The 24,447-nt window shown below is 41.2% G+C and overlaps 1 protein-coding gene across 7 annotated transcripts in view; it reads left to right on the forward strand.

Moving 5' to 3' along the window:
- The window catches only part of DISC1 (DISC1 scaffold protein), a 352,964-nt gene that overhangs the window by 183,006 nt on the left and 145,511 nt on the right, over window positions 1–24,447 (forward strand). For all 7 annotated transcript variants that reach the window (XR_012667726.1, XR_012667727.1, XM_075126899.1 and 4 more), the window contains one exon: window positions 6,619–6,807. Coding sequence is in view for 5 of the 7 variants with exons in the window: in XM_075126899.1 (XP_074983000.1) it covers window positions 6,619–6,807 (189 nt within the window). In the remaining 2 variants the exon portion in view is untranslated. The remainder of the gene's footprint in view (window positions 1–6,618; window positions 6,808–24,447) is intronic.

Here is a 24,447-nt window from a genome sequence, read left to right on the forward strand (position 1 = left end):
CATTTTTAAACCAAGATTGGATGTTTTTCTAAAAATATGTTCCAAGAGTTTTGGGGGAAATTCTGTGGCCTGTGTTATGCAGAAGGTCAGTATAGATGATCACAGTGGTCCCTTCTGGCGTTGGAATCTATGAAGCATCCAGAAACAGATAAAGCACTATTGGTAAATGAGATAGAACACCACCATGTGAGGAGTCCCATTCACTGCTACCAATAAGAGGTGTGAGATGAGCTTCTGAAACTCCATGTTGTCAGATCATTCTTCAGATGGAGAAGGATTGTCTTAAGGAAGCATTGTCTTAAGTTGGGAGGACGTGGGATAGGTGCCATGGGAATCAATAAGACTGAGTCCTTGTAACTGAGAATTGGCCCAGCAAATCCCCATGATTTTTTTCCTACCCATCCAAATAGCTTGTTCCCCTGTGCGGTTCCCCTGTGCGCCCCCACCGCCCCCGGTTACCTGCTGCGGCGCGGGCGGCCCTCCTCGCGCTCCCCTGCCCCAGCTCACCTCCACCTCCCTGGGCCTAAGTGCAAAGCCGCCGCCTGCTTCTCAGCGCGCCCCGGCTTCCTATGCGAACAGCTGATTCGTGGTAAGCCTGGGGGGGCAGAGAAGCAGAGCGGGGCGGCGCCTTCAGGGGAGGAGGTGGAGGCCGAATGGAGGTGAGCTGGGGGTGGGGTGGGGAGCTGCCGGTGGGTGCTTTGCACCCACCAAATTTTCCCCTTGAGTGCTCCAGGGCTGGAGCACCCATGGAGTCGGCGTCTAAGGTGCCACTTTTGGCCAGTTAAATTTAGAAGCCCTTTTAGAACTGGTTGTCCCTTGCGGAACAACCGGTTCTAAAAGGGCTTCTAAATTTAACAACCGGTTCTAGTGAACCGGTGCGAACCGGCTCCAGCTCACCACTGGATGTATGGGCTCTGGGCAGGGGGTGCAGGCTCTGGGGTGGAGATGAAGGGTTTGGGGTGCAAGAGGGTGCTCTGGGCTGGGATCGAGGGGTTCTGAGAGCAGGAGCGGGATCAGGGCGGGAGCTGGGGCAGCGGGTTGGAGCCTGGGAGGGGGTCACAGGTGCAGGCTCTGGGCAGCGCTTACCTCAAGCAGCTCCCAGAAGCAGCGGCATGTCCCCACCTCCGGCTCCTACATGGAGGCACAGGCAGGCAGCTCTGCAGGCGCTGCCCCCACAGCTCCCATTGGCAGTGTTTCCTGGCTAATGGGAGCTGTGGGGGTGGCGCGTGGGGCGGAGGCAGCATTCGGAGCCCCCTTGCTGCCCCTACACGTAGGAGCCAGAGTGGGGACATGCCGGCTGCTTCCCAGGAGCTGCGCAGTGTGGAGGCTAGCAGGGAACCTGCCAGCCCTGCTGCGTGGCACCACCAACTGGACAGTCAATGGCCCGGTCAGCAAATCTAACCGGAGCTGCCAGGATCCCTTTTCGACCGGATGTTCTGGTCGAAAACCGGACACCTGGTCACCCTCGTATGCAGGTATGTTATATTGCCTGGTGATCCTGTCAGTTTTCACAAGCTGACTAATGCAAGATCACTGTGTGGATGGGAGGCCTCAGACTATATTGCAAGAAGTATTTGTGATTCAGGAGATGGCCCATTCCTGTCTGGTCCGTACTGAACGAGGGTCTCTAAAATTTGAGTGTAATGTTTAATAAGTATGAGAAGGCAGATTGGGTGGATAGAAGACAGAGTGCTTTCACCAGCATACTCAAGTGGACAGAAAGCCAGCTCAGAACAAGACTGCTGAGGCTTCTGCAAACATCTACTTTGTGTGTGCAGTGTAAAGGGAATGTTGATGGGTGGGCCAAATTTGATAGGCATTTTGGCCATGCACATGGGGTCACAACACCACTGAAATGTGGCCAGACAGAAATGTGTCTGTCTGGCATTATGGAGGTGTGGGTGGGCCAAATTTCAGTTGCATTGTGACCCCATCTACCAAATGATGGAGCGTTGCTCTGACCTGGGATTCCAGGTGTTGGAGCAACACTCTGGACCCCTGCAGCAGCACTAATCCCCAAATTATGGGGAGCCCCTGTGCACTTCCCTGGTTGCACTGGTTATTCCTCCACCAATGTTTGGGATCCTTTTTGTCTGGATTGCTGAAGTCATTTATATTGGTTTAAGTTGTGAGATTTCTTTGCAGACTCTTGAGGTTAGATCCTGCAAGAGCTCTCAGACTTCTACCAAGTAGCCCTCATTTTGTCTACTGACCATGTAATGCTTTATATAAAATCATTATATGTGCCTCATGTTGCAGTATTGATGTCTCACTGCACAAAATAAAACCCAGTACACCATTGTGGATTTAAATGATCACAAACCAAGCTCTGTTTCCTCCTCACTACTACACTGCTTCTCAAAACAGATCATTGTGACTGTGGTGTGTAACGGAATGGCAGGATTTTTCTGTTGGCCCACCCTGCTGGTGTTAGAATCTTGCATAAAACTGCTGGTGTTCCAATGGCTCATTTTGGTCTGTACTGCTTATTAAACACCTCTGGATATAAGGGAGATGGGAGTGTCTCTCAACGGAGTGAGAATTGGGGATATAGGAGGGAGGCAGTCCCAGAGGAAAACATTAGGGACCTCCAAACTCAGAGAGGAAGTTTAGGCGAAGGTTTATTGTGATGTTGCTTTTTGACTACCAAAAAAGCCAAACCCCAGAAGGGGACTGAGTTTGGTCACATAATTCAGGGTCAGCACAGGGGAGAGACTGAGACCATTCATAGAGTGTCATGAGCGATTGATAACTATGATTAGTCCGTGTTCCAAAGTGGAAAATTCATGAATGATTTTGGGGATAAATCCTTTTATATCTGATGCTCCTGGTAATGGAAAGTAATAAGTCACAGAATTGATTCGGCAAAGAGCACTTAGTTAATTACAGGTTTTATTATAATCCTGGTTTCCTTTCACATGGTTGGATACTACTTTTTCTACTGAATTAATAAATTCTATGAGTGAGTGTTGATTTCATATATTTATTCAAATTAAAAAATTTAACATCTTAAAAGTAGCACAGTAAAATTCCATGAACCTGCCAATGTTTTCATGAAATGTATGAAGCTGTTAATTTCACCCATCTGGTATAATATTATGTGGGTGTGCATATTTATACATACACACTAGAGAAATGCAGTCGTTGCTGATGAGGAACTCAGTAGTCTTTCAGCTCTCATTAACACTCCACAATAGTTGGGACAAAATGAAGAATATCACATTTAGTGCATATTGCCAGGGAATTTTGCCTAGGTAAATTACTTATCTAAACTGAAATTTGGCCCAGGCGCTGGAAGTAAATATCTATTCTTGTCAGAAATGCCATGGGATCTTTAATGACCACACCTGGGGTCATTAAACCTTGGGTTTAGGTCTCAACTGAAAGATTTATTTATTATTTTGTTAATGACTACCACTTTCTGCACAACCAGCACTACTTTCTTTAGCATTCTAGGTTTTCCTTACAAATTCTGATAAGGGTTATTGGTTAAGGGTGTAAGATCATGGGCCCTGAACCAGGGCCTGTGAGTCCCTAGGCCATGCTCAGACTGTGGCCACCACCCAGTAGCTTACCCAAACTAGTGGAGAAGGGCGCTGGCGAAGCTCTAGCTCACAAAGGCTCTGCCCACAAAGCTGATCGAGGGAGATGTCCAGCCCCAACGATTGGCTGGGATGCATTATTTAAAGCAGATAGAGGTACAGGAAGTTGCTTGAGCAACTTGGTGAATCCCTGGCTACTACGAACCCTGCCTATTTGCCTGACTGCTGAACCCTGACCCCCAGCCTGTTCCTGCCCACTTTGTCCCAGACTCCTGTCTGTTCATGGTTCCCACTTTCCTGACTCGCTTCAGATCCCTACTACTATGCCCTGCCCCTGACGCTGTCTCTGGCTCTGACCCTGGCTCCAGTTCCAGGCACCTGATTCTAGCCATTAGGCCTGACCACCTATTCCCTGGATCTTCAGTGAGATCCAAAAGAACACTGTCTACGGTGGTACAGCTGTAGAAATTTAACCCCAGGTATTCAGGAAAGTGATGAATTATTGTGCTCTGTTTAGGTGGTAAAATTACTTTGTCATCAGAATGAGGCATTTTATCAAATTTATGATATTAACAAACTGAAATATTTTTACAGGTGTCTAAAGGATATTTCTATAGTAACCAAAGTGACTTGTGGTTTCTAAAAAGCAGAAGGGCATTTTTTATAATGTTGGCAGGTAGGGATATAGATATATTTTTAAAATTAACTTTCTTGTGGCATTTAGAAAGTGCCTATTTTAGTTACTGTGATTGCGGTCAGGAGTTCACTGATGGCACTTTCAGGAGGTGGTGCACAGATCCGTATATGCTTTGATGATTTTTCATCACAGACTCACAGGCATATTTCTGCTGTCAGGAAAATCTACATCAGAGAGATATACCTTATGGGCATATACTTGATGCCTTTTCATCATAGCCTGAGTTTTGATATTAACCTCCCCTCTGGGAATTCATAATTATTCAACATGTATAAAACTTTCATGTATAGCATCATACCTTCTCCCTAGCTTTTTTCAGAAGTAGAAAGAAGGCTCCAGATTTTAATTAAGAATATCATCTTTTTTATGTTTTATTAAGGATCCTGTGCACTAAGGCTTGTAATGAGTTCTATTTTCTTTGGAGAGACCATTGTTTTGTTGTCAGCCGCGCTGCCTTAGAGGCATCTCAATATTTGCCATTCATCCATTATTATATGTCAACTTTTTCCTCATTTCCCCCCACCCCTGTGGAAGCAAATCACAGATTAGGTTTATAAAACATTTATAGTGGCTCAGGGTGGGGGCAGGGGAAGGATGACGCTTATACACCCTGCTCTTAGGGGTTATTTATAATTATTTATTTGTAAAAATTCACCGTAGGTTGAATTTTGGCAAATAGGATCTAACCTAGGCAATAGAAATGGAGATTTTGTTATAAGTAAAGAGAAGATTGTTTGGTTTCTTTCATTTATGATGAGGGAAAAAATGATACATTGAGAGTTCTTCTGACTCACAGGATTGAATTAAAAAATACACTATACTTATGTCTGAAGCTGAAAATTTGCCGATTGGTGCTTTGGGATATTTCTTAAAGAAAAACAAAACTGTTTACCTTAGAAAATCATCTGTTGTGTAAAGGCAGCAGTTTATTGTCCTTTTCAACCAAAAATTTCATAAAGCATTTTGGTATGTGGACAATAGATGGAGCTGTTATGGTCTGGGATACCTATAATCTGTGCATTCTCTTTTGAGTTTTGAGGTGGTAGATGGATAATATATGCACAAGTGGATGTGCTTCACATTAATTTCTAGAAGCAGTGTTTCATCCGTAACCCTTGAATGCCCTTGCTGCTTACGTCAGAGCCCCTAAAGGTTATTTTATAGATCTGTGTTTACAGGTACTCATATGGCCTCTGCCACCTTAGGGCTAGTCTACATTTAAATGTTTTACTAGTATAACTATTTTGGTTGGGGGTGTGTGTATTTTTTTTACTGAAATAGCTATACCAGTGAAATCCCTACTGTGAACACAATTTAAATTGTGTAAAAATTACTTATACTGGTATGGTTATTCCCCTTCCCATACTGGAATAGCAAAAGTGGTAGAAAGCTCCTTTATACTGCTATAACTGCATCCACACTAGGGGGATTGTGCGATTTTAACTATACTGATATAGTTAAAATGGTACAACTTTCTAGTGTCATCAATGTAATTATCCTTGTGAGGTAGGGAAGTGCTATTATCTTGATCTTCACAAAACGAGGCACAGAGAGTTTAAGGACTAATAATATAAGCAAACCAGCGGTAGAGCTGGGAATTTAACTCAGGACTCCTGACTCCCAGTTCTGATTCTCTAACGGGAATCACACACTACTCAGGAACTGTAGGGCAAAATAAGATGGGAGTATCAGGAACCCTGCATGGCTCCTAAACTACACGTTTCAGGGAGAGAAAGAAGTCGAGAGTCCTGATTTTTAAGCACTTATCTATGCAACCTCAGCATTTTCTTTCTTGATATATTATTTTTAATAAGTGCATACCATTTACAAACACAGTTTGTCCTATATATAAAAACCGTAAGGAAATAATGGTATATGGTATTTTTCGTTGTGCAAGAAAGATGTTTTCTGGAGTCTAACAGATTTATGGTACCCATTTAAATGTACTGTATCATCTGGCAATTATAAATTGAGGTACATTATAAAGCCTGATGATGATCTGATGGACTACAAGGTAATGACCCATGAATTACAAGTGTGAAATTTTCTTCAACTTAAATATCAGACATGGGTTTTCCCCACAAATGTAAAAAATAATTAAAAACTAAAAATGAGGGAATGTTTTCTGTGTAAAATAATCTAGGTAAACCATAATTGTGAACATCTTGTTCCAATGGGTTATTAAGAACGTTTCCTGTAATGGTATTTAGTGGAGCAGAAAAATTAAACAGAATGCAAAACTCTCCTCTCTTTTAATACTGTTGTTTTAGCTGCTGCTTGGTCTTTAGTTGCTTAATTTCCTGTGTTTTCTGTGCAATCTACTGATGTTGCAAATGTTTGTTTCCTTCTCTCTTACCCTTCCTCCAAATGAATCTGCAGGAAGTAATTTCTGTACTGCTAAGGATCTTGCAGAAGAAATCAGATCATTAACATCTGAGAGAGAAGGGCTGGAGGGACTTCTCAATGAGCTGTTGGTGCTGAATGCCAGAAATGTCCGAAAATTAGAGGGAATTAAAGAAGATTTCAACAGATTGAAACAAGAACTGGAGCAGGGGAAGTCTGCCTTTGGTAAGTAGTTCACCAGCTGTTGGGTGATTGAAGCTTTGCTTGTGCTATATTGTGGACAGACCAGTATTCTGCTGGATTGGATGAACAGCACTGTGATGTGTGTGACATGCAGAACATACCATTTTTAGGAGGGAAATTTTGGCAGGACCTTGATAAACAGTAGTTTGTACATGCTGTCAGGCTCTGTCTTGTCATTCGTGAGTGACATTTTTTCTAGCTTTGTGTATATTAGTTTTGTAGGGTGCTTTTGATATCTCTCGTAGCCCTGATTCTCAAAAAGTCTCTTGTGCTGAAACCTAATTAATAATAATAATGCCTTGTGCATGTACATCATGTACATAATCAAATATCTTGTACATAAATGTTCTTGTACTTTCCATCTATGGAAAATATAGGGTGTCCACAACAGTAGGAACCTCTGCCTTTAACAGAATTGGGTATTTATTCAGTATGTTTGTTGGGAAAGTGTGTAACTCATAGAGGGCACAAGGTTTTGAAAGCAAGAAGTCTTTATTTAAATAAGTGGTTTAGCGAGTACAGCTAACAAGTCAACATAAGCAGCCTTTCTGGCTTACTGTTTCAAAGTGGAATCAGGAAATTTGATCTGTGATTAAGTGAATGCAACTGACAAAGTAGTGCTGCTTCTAAGTTCTGTAGATCCTCTGTCTTCTGCCTTCCCTTCCTGAAGCCGTCCAGTAAGTTACCAGATACAGTGGCTATGTTGCTTAAGTAAAAGATGGCGTAGTGTTTAATTGATTACAAATACACACAAACGGTAGTTGCCTCTGCCTGCTAAACATAATGGTATGTCTACACTACGAAATTAGGTCGATTTTATAGAAGTCAATTTTTAGAAATCGATTTTTTCAGTCAATTGTGTATGTCTCCACTAAGCGCATTAAGTCGGCAGAGTGTGTCCTCAATACCGTGGCTAGCATTGACTTACAGAGCGGTGAACTGTGGGTAGCTATCCCACAGTTCCCGCAGTCTCCGCTGCCCATTGGAATTCTGGGTTAAGCTCCCATGCCTGATGGGACAAAACCATTGTCGAGGATGGTTTTGGGTACATGTTGTCAGTCGCCCTTCCCTCCCTCCCTCTGTGAAAGCAATGGCAGACAATCTGGGCCTGACAAAGAAGCACAGACTGGTGGGACCACACAGTGTTGCAGGTATGGGATGATTCCCAGTGGCTGTAAAACTTTTGCATGTATAAGGCCACTTTCCTCGAACTTCGTGAGTTGCTTTCCCCCATCCTGAAGCGCAGGAATACCAAGATGAGAGCTGCCCTGACAGTTGAGAAGTGAGTGGCGATAGCCCTGTGGAAGCTTGCAATACCTGACTGCTACCGGTCAGTCGGGAATCAATTTGGAGTGGGCAAGTCTACTGTGGGGACTGCTGTGATCCAAGTAGCCAATGCAATCACTGACATTCTGCAATCAAGGGTAGTGACTCTGGGAAATGTGCAGGTCATAGTGGATGGCTTTGCTGCAATGGTTTTCCCTAACTGTGGAGGGGCAATAGATGGAACACATAGCCCTATCTTGGCACTGGACCACCTTGCCAACCAGTATGTAAACCACAAGGGGTACTTCTCAATGGTGCTGAAAGCACTGGTGGATCACAAGGGACAACCGACATCAACGTGGGATGGCCGGGAAAGGTGCATGACGCTCGCATCTTTACGAACTCCAGGCTGTTCAAGCAGTTGTAAGAAGGGACTTACTTCCCAGACCAGAAAATTACTGTTGGGGATGTTGAAATGCCAATAGTTATCCTTGGGGACCCAGCCTACCCCTTGCACCCATGGCTCATGAAGCTGTACACAGGCAGCCTGGACAGTAGTAATGAGCAGTTCAACTATAGGCTGAACAAGTGCAGAATGGTGGTAGACTGTGCCTTTGGACATTTAAAAGTTCGCTGGCGCTGTTTGCTGACTAGGTTAGACCTCAGTGCAACCAACATGTTATTGCTGCTTGCTGTGTGCTCCATAATATCTGTGAAAGTAAGGGGGAGACATTTATGGCGGGGTGGGATGTTTAGGCAAATTGCCTGGTGGCCGATTTTGAGCAGCCAGACACCAGGGCGATTAGAAGAGCACAGCTAGGAGTGCTGTGCATCAGAGAGGCTTTAAAAACCAGTTTCATGACTGCCCAGGCTACGGTGTGACAGTTGTGTGTGTTTCTCCTTGATGCAAACCTGCCCCCTTTGTTGATTTTAATTCCCTGTAAGCCAGCCACCTTCCCCTCTTCGGTCACAGCTGGCAAAGGAAATAAAGTAACTATTGTTTTAAAACCATGCATTCTTTCTTTATTGATTAAAAAAAGTGAGATAACTGACAAGTTAGCCCGGGTGGGCTGGGGTGTGGGAGGAGGGAAGGACAAGGCCACATTGCTTATTGTAGCCACACTGCAAGTCAAAACTGTTTGAATGACAGCCTTCTGTTGCTTGGGCCATCCTCTAGAGTGGAGTGGCTGGGTGCCCGGAGCCCTCCCGCCCTGCGTTCTTGGGCATTTGGGTGAGGAGGATATGGAACTTGGAGAGGAGAGCAGGTGGTTATACAATGGATGCAGTGGGGGTCTGTGCTCTTGTTGGCTTTCCTGCAGCTCGAACAGATGGTTCATCATGTCCTTTTGCTCCCCCATTAGCCTCAGCAACGCCTCCTGTCACTGCTCTTCACGCTCACTTAATGCTTTCCTGGCCTCTGCCACTGAATGCCTCCATGCATTCAGCTGTGCCCTATCAGTGTGGGAGGACTGCATGAGCTCGGAAAACGTGTCATTGCGAGTGTGTTTTTTTTGCCTTCTAATCTGTGATAACCTCAGGGATGAAGATGATAAGGGGAGCATGGAAACATTTGCACCTGGGGGGAGATAAAAAGGGAGAGTAAAATTTAAGAGGATACATTTCTGAGAACAAAAGGGAGACTCTTTCATAGTGAATCAAGCAATTCACAGCAGACAGCACATATGCTTTAAGTACAAGGTTGCATTTTGCCTTTTATATTGAGCCACTTTGGTGACACATCACAAATGGCTGGGCAACAGAATTCAGTTTCCAGGCAGCCATAGAAAGCCTTTTGGTAGGTGGGGTTGGCTTCTTCCACCTTCATAACATGTGGGAATGGTTTCAAACTGCAGCGCCATGCTTTCCAATAGCAAGGAATGGCAGCTGGGTTTCACATTTAAAAGGAGGGCCTTCGGTTTTTCGGGTGGATGTGCAGCACACACCTCCCCCCACCCGACCGCATGGCTATTCTCTGGGATGATTCCTTCACCCCTCCCCTTGCTGCGTGGCTATTCTCCGGGATGATCCCTTTTAGCCAAGTGCAAACAACCCGGTATGAACTGAGTCCTTTTACTGTTCCCTTACAAAAATTCCCCTATTTCAACCAGGTGACCGTGAATGATATCACTCTCCTGAGGCTAACACAGAAAGATAAAGACCGAATGTTGCTTGAATGCGGCCAAAACCCAGGACCATTCGCTGCCATGCTTTGTGCTGCAATGATTCCAGACTACTTGCGAGTCACTTGGTGTGGTAAACGAAATAAGGCAGCCCTCCCCAGAAACCTTCTGCAAAGGCTTTCAGAGTACCTCCAGGAGAGCTTCATGGAGATGTCCCTGGAGGATTCCCGCTCCATCCCCAGATGCGTTAACAGACTTTTCCAGTAGCTGTACTGGCCGCGAATGCATCCCAAGTCTTCAGGGCAAATCAAACATTAAACACTATTGCTTTTAAACCCTGTACTGTAGTTACAAATGTGCACTTACCAGAGGTGCCTTCTCCGGCTTCAGGGTCGGGGATCCCGCCTTGGGAGGGTATTGGCTCCAGGGTGATGAAAAGGTCCTGGCTGCTGGGGAGAACGGATTCACTGCTTGCTTGCTGTGCATTCTCCTCCTCCTCCTCCACAAAATCCTCCTCCCTGTTGCATGAGACTCCCCCCTCGCAGGTGTCCACGGACAGTGGTGGGGTAGTGGTAGGGTCCCCCCCTAGAATGCCATGCAGCTGATCACAGAAGCAGCATGTACGGAGCTCTGACCTGGAGCGACCATTTGCCTCCTTTGTCTTTTGGTAGGCTTGCCTGAACTCCTTAACTTTCACGCGGCACTGCTGTGTGTCCCTGTTGTAGCCTCTCTCCACCATGCCCTGTGCGATTTTGGCATATATATTAGCATTTCTTATTTTTGATCAGAGTTCTGCCTGCACAGATTCTTCTCCCCATACAGCAATCCGATCTAGTGTCTCCCGTTCGCTCCATGCTGGAGCTCCTTTGGGATTCTGGGAGGACTGCATGGTCACTTGTGCTGCTGAGCTCGCCATGCTGACCAAACAGGAAATGAAATTCAAAATTTCCTGGGGCTTTTCCTGTGTACCTGGCTAGTGCATCAGAGTTAAAAGTGCTGTCCAGAGCGGTCACATTGGAGCACTCTGGGATAGCTCTCAGAGGCCAATACCATCAAATTGAGTCTGCGCTATCCCAAATTCGATCCAGCAAGGTCAATTTTAGCTTGACTCCCCTCGCTGGGGAGGAGTACAGAAATTGATTTTAAGAGCCGTTTAGGTCGACGGAACGGGGTTGGTTGTTTAGATGCATTCATTTTAAAATCGACCTAACGTGGCTAAATTCAACCTAACCCCATAGTGTAGACCAGGGCTTAGAGTTGTTTTCTTGAGAAAGAATTAGAGATAGTTCCAGAGTTTGAAACTCTTCCTACCTCAAAATCTTCTGAGCAGCATGCTGGTAGAAGAGACAACAGCATTGCTCTTTTGGAAGGATGCTGAGTTTTTTTTTGAAGGTGACCAGACAGGAAGAGCTATCTTAAAAACAAAAAGATGGATTTTGTAGGCCACGAAAGAGATTTAAAGCAACAGTACTCTTGAAAATATATGTAGGAAGGGAAGGAAGATGTGTCCTCTATGCTACTAGACAAGTATTTATCCTGCTAGAAACAGAGACAAACACCTACAAGATCTCTTTCAAGCATTCTTACAACTACAATACCCACCTGCTGAAGTGAAGAAACAGATTGACAGAGCCAGAAGAGTACCCAGAAGTCACCTACTACAGGACAGGCCCAACAAAGAAAGTAACAGAATGCCACTAGCCATCACCTTCGGCCCCAACTAAAACCTCTCCAGCGCATCATCAAGGATCTACAACCTATCCTGAAGGATGATCCCTCACTCTCACAGATCTTGGGAGACAGGCCAGTCCTCACTTACAGACAGCCCCTCAACCTGAAGCAAATACTCACCAGCAACCACACAATAAAAACACTAACCCAGGAACTATCCTTGCAACAAAGTCTATTGCCAACTCTGTCCACATAGCTATTCAAGGGACACCTTCATAGGACCTAATCACATCAGCCACACTATCAGAGGCTCGTTCACCTGCACATCTATAAATGTGATAAATGCCATCATGTGCCAGCAATGCCCCTCTGCCATGTACATTGGCCAAACCAGACAGTCTCTATGCAAAAGAATAAATGGACACAAACCAGACGTCAAGAATTATAACATTCAAAAAGCAGTCAGAGAACACTTCAGCCTCCCTGGACACTCAATTACAGACCTAAAAGTTGCAATTATTCAACCAAAAAAACCTTCAAAAACAGACTCCAATGAGAAACAGCAGAACTGGAATTAATCTGCAAACTGGACACCATTAAATTAGGCTTGAATAAAGACTGGAAGTGGATGAGTCATTACACTAACTAAACACTATTTCCCCATGCTAATTTTCCTCCTACTGTTACTCACACCTTCTTGTCAACTGTTTGAAATGGGCCATCCTGACCATCCCTACAAAAGTTTTTTTTCTCCTGCTGATGATAGCCCACCTTAATCGATTGGTCTCGTTAAGAGTTGGTATGGCAACCCCCATTTTTTCATGTTCTCTGTATGTGTATATCTATATCTATATCTAACTATATCTTCCTATGGTATTTTCCACTGCATGTATCTGATGAAGTGGGCTTTAACCCACGAAAGCTTATGCTCAAATAAATTTGTTAGTCTCTAAGGTGCCACAGGTACTCCTCCTTTCTGCTGTTACTGACTAACACAGCTACCACTCTGAAACCTGTGAACATAAACAAAGTGATCCAAAAACAGATGATGCATGCTTTCTAATTATTTGGGCTTTCCAATGGATTGAAGAGGTTTTTTTGATCCTCCAGGCTGTGCCCTTCATATTGCTACCTGCTCTGTTAGAGAAAGGGAACTTTCCATAATTTTCCAAATGGTTCATTTTTCAAATGAGTTCTTCTTCAGTGAGCTTTCAGACAAATGCTTATGTGAGCTTGTTGAACCAACAGAACTGGCAGCCGTTCAAAGACTGTTTTTTGTGTATGCAATAAGGCATCATAGTATGCTGAAATTTACTGTAAACTATGATGATAATAAATTGTAAAGCACTGAGATATGTCAGAGATTTACTGTACAGATTTGCAAAAAGAAAAGGAGTACTTGTGGCACCTTAGAGAGTAATCAATTTATTTGAGCATAAGCTTTCCTGAGCTACAGCTCACTTCATCGGATGCATACTGTGGAAACTGCAGAAGACATTATATACACAGAGACCATGAAACAATATCTCGGGAGGAGGTATTGTTTCATGGTCTCTGTGTATATAATGTCTTCTGCAGTTTCCACAGTATGCATCCGATGAAGTGAGCTGTAGCTCACGAAAGCTTATGCTCAAATAAATTGGTTAGTCGCTAGGGTGCCACAAGTACTCCTTTTCTTTTTGCGAATACAGACTAACACGGCTGTTACTCTGAAACCTATATAGATTTGTAATTTGTTTTGTTGTGATTCCACAAGAATAAGTGAAGGAAGTTAATTCTGTATGAAATAAAACTCTATGGAGCACAAATTGCTAAAATCTGTATAAACTATTAAAATTATTTATTCTTCATATAATCTACACCATTTTACTTTTTGGAAGATAGACACTCCTTTAGATTTGAGAGCATCTAGCATGTGAATTTTGGTTGGAAACAAACCTGTGAAAAGTGGTAAACATCTTGTATTTTAAAAAAGGACATGGAGTTTCATGAACCAGTTGTCTTTTCATATAGTACTTTTATGCTTGGAAAATAAAACATGGAATAGTATAAACTGCAGATGGCACATTATCATTGAGAAGGCTTTGTCTGTGATTGCTGCTGTTCTTTATTGAGTGTTGCACCCTGTTTTCTATGGGAGACTAATTGGTGATGAGGACAGGTTTTTTTTCAAGGTTATTATTGAATTTAACCTTTAGCAACTGGCAGTTGAAATTAGTCGAGTAACTTTGACTTTGGGTTGTTTTGGTGCTCATCACAAAATATAGTCTGTGATCATGCCTATTTAGAAAAATGGAGGGAGAAAGAATAGTAGAATAAAGATGAAGATACTGACTGTATAAGGAATATCGATGATAATAGGGATTGGTAAATACCCCAGTATGCACACATCTCATTTTTATGATAAACAGGAATATTTTGAGAAAAATACCTTGGAAATAATAAGGATAGATGAGAGCTGCTGAATAATGGGCAGGGAAGTTCAGAGGAAGAATATCTACATCACAAAGAGCAAGTAGAGAGAACCAGAGAAATGAGACTCTTATTAAAAATATTATTATGGATGATAATTTTTATTATATCCTTCTGGAAATAGTTGTGGCAGAGAGAAAACAGTCAGCCTGAGGCATAGCAGCAGCAACACTGCAGCCAGTCACTAAATGAAGGAGGAATGATAGTTGCAAAATGGCTGTCATTGAAGTCCCATGACTTCAACAAACCCTGCTGCTAATTGACTAGTATGGTTTTGTGAAGTTTAGGAATCTCTCTGAAACCCCAAATCATGCACTGATACACAGCTCCTAAGTAAGTAGAAGCTAAATGATTTTGGGTTGTTGTTGGGAAATCAAAGAGTTCATCCAAAATGCCAGTATTCTGGCTATTTAGGAATTTGCAACATTAGTATCCCATGTCCTTGTTGATTTGAGTTTAGAAAGCAATAGCAAAAACAGCAAAATGAGGTAAAACATGCATAAGTGACCCTCAGAGAACGTAGTCTGTCATGATTTTAACTTATTTTAATGTAAAATTTGTCATTTGATTAGAGAATAAGCAACATAACATTTTCGTTTTTTTTAAGCAAAGATTTATTCTTTTAAATGAGGCAGTAGTTGTTGTTAATAGTAATAGTAATAATAATATAATAAAGATAGAAATATACTTGAACCAGTTGGTTCAATTTCACCAGAATCTGTAACAAAAATATTTTGTTACTTCTAGACCATTTTTTCCCCTCCTGCGTTTCAGAGTTGTATATTCAGGTATTAGGTGCTTCAGAGGGCTCATCTTCACTGCAGTGCTAGCTCAAGGTATACCTCAAATGTTACCACAACCCGACTCCTGTCTATGCTTAAAAATCTCTAGTTTAAGTCCAGTTGTGATTTAAACTGGAGCTAGCTGGCCTGTCAGGGGGTGTGGGTTGAAGCTTGAGTTCTGCTGACTCTTGACTTAGTAACACAGTGGGGGCTCAGCCACTCTGTGCTGCTAATCCAACCATTCTGTGTGACTGCTCTCACTTGCGTTTAACTGGAGAGGTGTTAATTTGAGCTAACGCTACAACAAAGACAAGTCAGTTTCCTTTTCTGAAAGTTTATACTAGTTTAATTATTTCAGTGGTGTAGTTGATAGTCTTTCACCATAGACAACAGATGCTTAATTTTTCTAGATAGGCAATCAGACCAGTGGCATGTCATTGGTTGCCTTCTCTTCCCACTCCTGCTCTGTGCTTTTCTTTCATATTACTTTCTATCTTTAGAAAAACCTTCTACTTCCCCTGCATCGAAAGCCCCCTCTATTCTCCTCCACACTTCTTGAAACCTATGACTTTGGCAAAGCCTTGCTGTGTTGATCTCTTCATTGACTGTTTCTGCATATTTTCTCTCTTGAACTGTTATATTTTTTATTTGTGAGACTTTTAAGAATTGAGTTTTGTTTATTGAAATAACACTCTTTTGGTAGCTTAGAAGGAGCTGTTTTTCACAAGAAATTTGAAACACTGACTAGAATGTAAGTATGTGTGTTTCTTGTGTTTAAATTAGTCACCTATATTGTACTTTATTAATATTGTTGATTTCTCACTGTAACTCCGATATAACGAAGCAGACGTCAAGGGAAGAGATTTAATCACACAATAATCAGGGCTGGAATTTTAAATAGGACACATCATTAGCATGTTAATGGATTTTCTCACTTTTTGCCAGCTGCCCAAGTATAAAAGATATTGCAGATGTAGTGCAAAAATCTGGCTTGGCTTACTGTGCTGTGAACTGTCAGGGATTTGTGTAGGAGACTTAAAAAACACAAAAGGATTTTTAATGAGAATATCAGAAGTATTTTAGATTGCTTTTCATAATAGTGATGTAAACTGAAAAGTTAGATATATTGATTTATATTTTAGGATACGATAATATTGATTTGCACTTATTGGCTCTTTACAAAAACAGCCAACTATTACTATTATCATTTTACAGCTAAAACCAAGCCTAGAGAAGTGAAATCATTTGCTTAAGATCATATTGTGAGCTAGTGACTGAGCAGGGAATAGAACACTGGTTTCCTGACTCCCAGCCACTTGCTTTAACCACTGGAATTCATTAGAGTAAATAGATGAATTTGAAAAGATCTGCTGACCAAATCTGTCTCTGAAGCAGTGCTGTCATGGTAGGGAACATTTTATTGTATGGTAGCCCAAGACAACCCAAACCATATTCCAGAAAAGTGATATTTAATTGGAAAAAGCACAATGAAGGGCAACAAAACGATCAGGGGTGTGGAACAGCTTCCATATGAGGAGAGACGAAAAATATTGGGACTGTTCAGCTTGGAAAAGAGACTAGTCCTCAGTTTGCCTTGTTGTCATCACTGAAGGGCAGATTTGCCTGCTAGGTTTGCTGAATTCCTTTTCTTAGCTCTTTTCAAACTGCTGTGCATATTACACTTTTGGAAAAGTGTATGTAGCTAACTAATATATGGCTACATAAAACCGGGAGAACTATATTTTCTTGATTTAAATGCCAGATTGTCTTTGCCAATTCACTTTAAGTAGAACTTTCTAGCATGAATGATTTTCTTAGGGAGGTACCATCCATGTGGCATTAACATAAAAAAATCCCTTCACACACACATCAAAACAATGTTTGATGGGCTTGCACCCGCCCACCTCCCAGGTTTTTCCAATACGACCCCACTACAAAGCCATAAATATAACTGGGGAATCTACAATCTGTGAAAATCAGAATGTATAGACTCAGTGGTTATGTTGAATAACATGGAATACATTCTCTGGAATGGGTATTCAAGTATAACAAGAAGAATGTAGCTAAAATAATAGAATTGATTGGGAAATCACTATTTTAAAGATTTGTTAAATAATCTTAAACTGGTTTGCTTGCCTGGTTGAATAAAATCATTGTACAAGATAAAATGGACTTGTACAGCACTTTGTAGAATGCCAGAAATGAAGATATAAGCATGATTTGAATAGTATTCAGCAAAAATATTTTGCATGTATATCATATTGTGCATTGTGGCTGTTTACTGGAGCAATAAATGATGAACAGAAGTTTTAGAACTGAAAATAAACATCAGAAATGTGTAAGGAAAAAAAAACTTTGGTTTATCTCTTGTTTTTGGACTGATCCTGCCCTGCTTGCTTCTAAACTCCTATTGACTTAAGTGAGAGTTTTTTTTGATTAAGGATTGCTGGTTCAGCCTTTAAAACTCTTACTAACTCACTTGCAGAGTGGTTCGGGCTTCCTGTGAGTGAACATCATTATTTATAAAATAAACAAATTGAGTAGAACAGATGGGAAGTTTAAGGAGTCTGGAATTTTCTTTTCAGAAGTACAGGCATGAAGCATATTTGCCAGGCTCAGAGCTTCTACAATCATTTACTATATGTTTGCAATGTTGTTGTAGCTGTGTTGGTCTCAGGATATTAGAGAGCAAGGGCTGAGGTAATATCTTTTAGTGGACTAACTTCTGTTGGTAAGAGAAACAAGCTTTCGAGCCTATGCAGAGCTGAAGAAGAGCTCTGTGTAAGCTCAAAAGCTTGTTTCTTTCACCAACAGAAGTTGGTCCAATGAAAGCTATTACTTCACCCACCTTGTCTCTGACATTCAGTATACACATGCAACGTGGTTATACAGTATATTTATAAGTGACTTGTCCTTTAATGAAGAGAAACCTATACAGAGTTCTGGTTTTTTAATACATTTCTTCCAAATATAAGGCTTGTACTTGGGTTCTGAAAATTAAAATATACAATTATAATTTATCAGAATGTACCTCAAAATATGGTAAGAAATTCATCCTATTGTTTTTGTTACAGTTAGTGTTCAATAAACTATATATTCAGTCATTGTACAGGATGCAGTTAACTACCCTGTAACTTAATAATCATGCGGGTACCAGAAACCATTGATGGGTACTTAAAATAATACAGGCTTTGCATAATCAAATATTTATGAACAGGGGTCTTTCTGACTCTGACAAACCCACATATTCATAGAACATGATTTGATTTTACCTAGCTAATGATGAATGGTCATTCCAAAGTGTTCTCTGACTGAATTTTTTTTAAGATATATTTTTGTACTCTGTCAGTTTGGGCCAATTTAATCTGTGTCAGAAATCTCCATATAATCAATAAAAAGTACACGGTAACCCCCTTGTGGAAAAGCGTTTTTCTTTATTTAAATATCTAATATTAACAGTAGCTGTTAGAGTGGAAAATAAGGAAGCCTTTTATAGCTTATTTTTTTCTATTTTTTTTAGAAATATCTAGAAATTAGTTGTTATAAAACTTTACTGAATTTTTAACTGTTCCCAAAAAGGACCATCTGAAAAGCTGTTCATACCACACTGTGACAAAATCATCCCAGGTGTAGTTTAATTGATTTCCATGGAGCTATTATATAAGAAATGATTTGGTCCAATATGTTTGCAGCATCTGCACAAAATAAGTTCTCTGAGCTGAATAGGTTCTCCATAGAGTTTCCACAATTAATCATATATTTGAGACTGACTATTTGATCCTAAACTGAAAAGTTGAACCTTTTGATTGCATCTTTTTAAAGAAATAATTAAAGGGAGATGACCTAGTGTGTAATAGATGGGCTTCCATCAGAAGGAAGCTATTCCCAATCACATTATATGTCCACTTCCAATTTGTACAAGGTTATTACTTTCTACAGGACCCAATATATGCTCTAGAGAAATTCTATGAAATGCTTGTTGCTAAAACTAGAGCTTGAAGGGAGTGGGTTATTGCTTTTGTCTACAGTCATATCTTTTTAAACTGTGACCTTGTCAGATTTCACAAGGTAAGTAGAGTGAGCCCTTATTGGTAGTTGGTTATGAAATCCAAGATGTTGTAGGAAATGGTGTTGGTGATTGGATTGGTGGCATTCTTCCTTCTGAGTTGGCATTCAGCTGATGCTCCAGCATGGTGCTGGACAGCTTTCTTTCAGGCAAGATATAAAACCAAGATCCTTAATACTTTTTTTTTTAAAAGATCTTATAACTATCTTTGCAAGAATAGGGGTATATTACCCAAATTCCAGTTTGAGTGATTACATGCTGATGGTTTAAATTCCCACTGCCGTTTCTTTTGGAGAAGGTGTTCTTTACTTCCTGGTCTTAATTCTTGGGTAGTGGTAAATATCTTCCATGCTCCAACTCATTAGTAGCAGCATCTGAGTGATTGTTGAAGAGATTCCTGTGTTTATGGTATTTCTGAAACATTTTGAATCTTTCCGGATAATAGCACTATGTAAATTTTTATTTTTGTGAATTTCAAATATAGGATTGATAAAAGAACAATTTAAAACTGGATGACCATTACAGCAGAGCAATAGGTCTCCTATAGTTAAGACCATCTTTTTGCTTAAAGCTTGACTCTTCTAAGTGCTCTAAAAGCTACAGGGTTACTGAAAATTTGGTGTGTTTCATGAGTGTGTGGAGTTCTGTTAGTCATCCAAGTTTGGGGCTATTTGTCCAAGGGGTCTCAAGATACAGTGCTTCTCACCCCTCCCCCCCACCTCCAAAAAAAGGCTTTTCTTAAGGTTTAGAGATTCTGGCAACCTTTTTTTATTCACAGATAGAGAACAAACTAGGGCTCAGATCATCATACCACAGTGTTCAACGCTCCAGATTACCCCAACAGCATGCATGGCACCCACCAGCCCTTAGGAGGAAATATAATTAAAACGTTATTTGAAAAAGATTCTGCTTCTCCAGTTAGGCGAGTTGCAAGCCTCATGTGCTTATTCCCACTCCTAAGGGATTATTCTGAGCATGTGCTGGAGGGGCCGGGGGGGGGCTAACTATCTGGAAAACTATGTCTACATCACAGGGCCTCGGTGGCTCCAAGGGCACGTCATTGCCATTGAATCTGAGCACCACCCCAGACACCAGCCCACAGCAGAAATCTGAAGTTAAAAAAAAAAGCACGTGTATTGCTCCAGTCTGCCTGTATCAAAGGGGGGTTATTATTTTGGGGAAATGTAATCTGAGTACAGCAGAATATTCAGAAGATGGTGCAATTATTTTTGGAAAAGAAAGGAAAGAACACAAGAAAATGTTTTCTAGGAAGGGAGGGTGATTAGGGGCAGAAGCATAGGTAGCAACAAGGGGAGAATTGCAATTGGGGAATTGGGTGAGGGGGAATGGCAGAACACTGGGAAGGGGGAAATGGGGGTGAGTGACAGGTAGACTGGGGGAGAATAGGGCAGGGGTGCCTGTCAGTTTAATGGGATGGGATGGGTGGGGGAGGCTGGAAATGTTGGTTGGGGAAGGCTACATGTTGCAGGAAATGGTGTGGCAGTGCAGTGAACAAGGAGATACAGACACCAATCTTCTCTCACATGCTTAAATCTCATGTAACTCTCCTGTAATTAAACTGTCAAGGTTTTGGGACACAGACGACGGGTGAGAGTTCTCTCACCAGCCCTGTTAGCAACTACATACTGGAAACAGTTCAAAGCACGACAATTATCCATGTTCCACTATAACAAAATGTACAGGATGGGGGAGGAGCACTGAGGAATCACATAGCGACCATGTAGCAAAGACCACTGGACTGGGATTGTTCCTAGCTGTGCCTCTGGCCTGCCAAGTGACCTTCACTTCACCTCTCTGTCTGTTTCCCATCTGTAAAATGGGAGTAACGATATAAAGTTCTTTGAGATCTAGTGATGAAAAGCACTATATAAAAGCTAGGTCTTTTGATAATAAACTAGATACAGTAGCATATTAGCTTCAACTCTAGTTGAGAACTACAACTGCCTTAATGACCACTAACTCTGACCAACAAACATTTCTCTCTATTTAAAGAACTTGGAAATTAAATGGCAAGAAAATCACTTAAGTCAGAGTTAAGGATGCCTGGTGATAGCTTATCCCCTTCCAGAATGTTGACTTCAGTGAAACTCAATCTTCTGAAATCCAGACAATACAGAGTGAAGATAATAGACTCCCTTTGACTTCAATGTACTTTGGATTGGGCTCTTCATGTGTTGGATGCTCTTAGGTGAGCCTTTACTCCATCCATCCTTATGGGAAGGGCCCTACCAAACTCATGGTCCATTTTGGTAAATTTCATGGTCATGGCATTTTAAAAATCTTGAATTTCATGGTTTCAGATATTTAAATCTTAAATTTCATGGTGTTGTGACAAAGCAGGAATACATATTTAAAAATGGCAAAATGTACACATGTAAAGCCTTTAAGTCAGCATTTCTCAATCTGGGGTCCCAACCCAAAAGCAGGGGATTGCGGTAATGCCACCTTTTCTTCTGCGCTACTGCTGGTGGGAGTGCTACCTATAGAGCTGGGCGCCAAGCTGCCCAGCTGTACAGCTCTGTCCAGCTCAGGCCGTCCAGTTCCAAAGGCAGTGCAGAAGTAAGGGTGGCAATACCACAACCCCCCTAAAATAGGCTTGTGACCCCCTTTTGGGTCGAGACCCCTAGTTTGAGAACCGCTGTGTGGTTTTTTTATACTTTTACCCCATAGTACTATAGGATAGGGTAAAAGTATGCAAAAGACCAGATGTCCCAGCAGAGACCCGATTTCACTACCTGTGAACGTGTTTTTCATGGCTGTGAATTTGGTAGGGACCTACTTATGAGACTTGTTAGTTTAGGAAATCTTTACTTAAATTGAAAAAAATGTTTAATCAATACTTTATGCTGCAGCCATAGAGACATGGTGAAATCTGACCACAGAACAGAGGTGTTAGTTCTTTAGGTACAGTATTATGGTATTTACAAGGTAGTAAAAATGTAGTGACACGAGGTAGAGTTTGATCAGCACTTTTGGGATAACTACTGTTTTCTTTTGAAAATTACCAAGGATCTTTAGTTACCACAAATGCTTACAGCTGTCAGATTTTACAACTTTTATTTTGTTCCCTTATACTAGTATAAGTATAGTGTAACTCTATTTGAGTCGATATACATGAGCATAAAAATTGTCCTCTAACATTATGCTAGGGTATTGGTTTGGTAACCGCATAGAAAAGTACAACTTAATGAGTTACCATGCAACTTCATATTGGGGGTTTCTTTGGATGTATCCCAAATAATATCAATATACTGATCAGGCCTGCCCCAGTTTATGATCTGACAAGGACGAGACCACAGCATAAGGTAGTCTTAACTCTTGTGATTTTAATTGTATAAGATATCATCAGTAAATTACTTTTAGAACCTTTGTGATGTAAGGTACTATAAAAATTGAAGCTGAAGTTTTTAAAACTGACAAAGTTTTGGATGATGAATTCCCATTAAAATTAATATGAATTGGACATCCAAAACCTCCAGACAGCTTTCAGAACATCAGCTGTATGATAATATTTACCATTACAGCAAATATCATCATCTGAGCAAATCACTGTAATTTCACAAAAGGCTGTGTCACAATTCAGTACTTAAGTAGGTGCTCAACTTTAAGTATGTACTTACCTCCATCTCTGTTCATGTGACAACTGTGCTTAAAGTTAAGCACATGCTTAAGTACTTTGTTGAATTGGGCCTGATATACCTTATTTGGGAAAGGATTTGATAGTCTTATTCTAACCTAGAATTTGGAGCATTTAGAATAACCAACAAAATACTGTGTGAAGTAGTCTTTTGTCTTGATTTTTTCTTCTTCCTTTCTTCCCCAAATATATAAGGAAGAACCTTTCCAAAGAATTACTTAATCCTTTCTCAGAGTTAAAAATTTGTATTTGTACCCATTGTTGTGATAGGAATTAAGGAGTGTTGAGGAGCACCAGCCTCAAAACCGAAAAACGCTAGCAAATTTTCTAGGAAAATGTCCTCTTCATTTCCTTCTCGCCTTGAGATGTTGACCTTTGAGAGTGTCTCTTGCAGTCATGTAACATTAAATACAAAGTTATTTCTAATGCTGATTTAAGTGGACATGTAGGTCCATTTTCAAAGTTAAGGTAGTCTTGTCTGTCTAATTTTTTTAGCTTGTAAATCTTTAACTAGTGTATTTAGGTTTTGATAAGAATGTCTTTTGTAGGATTAAAAATTATATCTCAAACATACTAGGCAGAAAATCATTTTGGATTCCACTTTCACAACTGTGGAGACAAATTAAATGAAATTCTAAGAACCAAATTCACTGGTGAAGTTAATGATAGTGTATATGGCATAGTAGGTGTAATTTGGTTATAAAGATGAAATTCACCATGGCTCGGCGCCAGAACAAGAACTCTCGCTGGAGTCTGGATCTTAAAACAAAAAAACTTCAAATCCAGACTCCAGTGAGAAACTGCTGAATTGGAATTCATTTGCAAATTGGATACTATTAATTTAGGCTTAAATAGAGACTGGGAGTGGCTAAGTCATTATGCAAGGTAGCCTGTTTCCTCTTGTTTTTTCCTACCCCACCCCCCCGATGTTCTGGTTTAACTTGGATTTAAACTTGGAGAGTGGTCAGTTTAGATGAGCTATTTTACCAGCAGGAGAGTGAGTTTGTGTGTGTATGGGGGTGGGGGGGATGTGAGAAAACCTGGATTTATGCAGGAAATAGCCCTACTTGATTATGTAAAGAGTTGTCACTTTGGATGGGCTAGCACCAGCAGGAGAGTGAATTTGTGTGGGGGGGTGGAGGGTGAGAAAACCTGGATTTGTGCTGGAAATGGCCCACCTGATGATCACTTTAGATAAGCTATTACCACCAGGACAGTGGGGTGGGAGGAGGTATTGTTTCATATTCTCTGTGTATATATAAAGTCTGCTGCAGTTTCCACGGTATGCATCTGATGAAGTGAGCTGTAGCTCACGAAAGCTCATGCTCAAATAAATTGGTTAGTCTCTAAGGTGCCACAAGTACTCCTTTTCTTTTTACTCTTGGCTTCATCGTTCATGAGTAATATGCCCATCCCGAACTCATGCTGATAAAACCTTCATACCAACATACCACCATATATGTGCTGAATACACTACGTTTGTTCCGTTGGGAAGCTGGGAGACTCTTCTGATGTTATATAGCTCCCATTTCTAGCCCTGCAGCATGGTAGATACCATTCTTTGAAAATATGGAAGTTTAAAATATC

The sequence above is a fragment of the Caretta caretta genome, chromosome 3 (genome assembly GCF_965140235.1).
Source record: "Caretta caretta isolate rCarCar2 chromosome 3, rCarCar1.hap1, whole genome shotgun sequence".
In the NCBI taxonomy this organism is placed as follows: Eukaryota; Metazoa; Chordata; order Testudines; family Cheloniidae; genus Caretta; species Caretta caretta.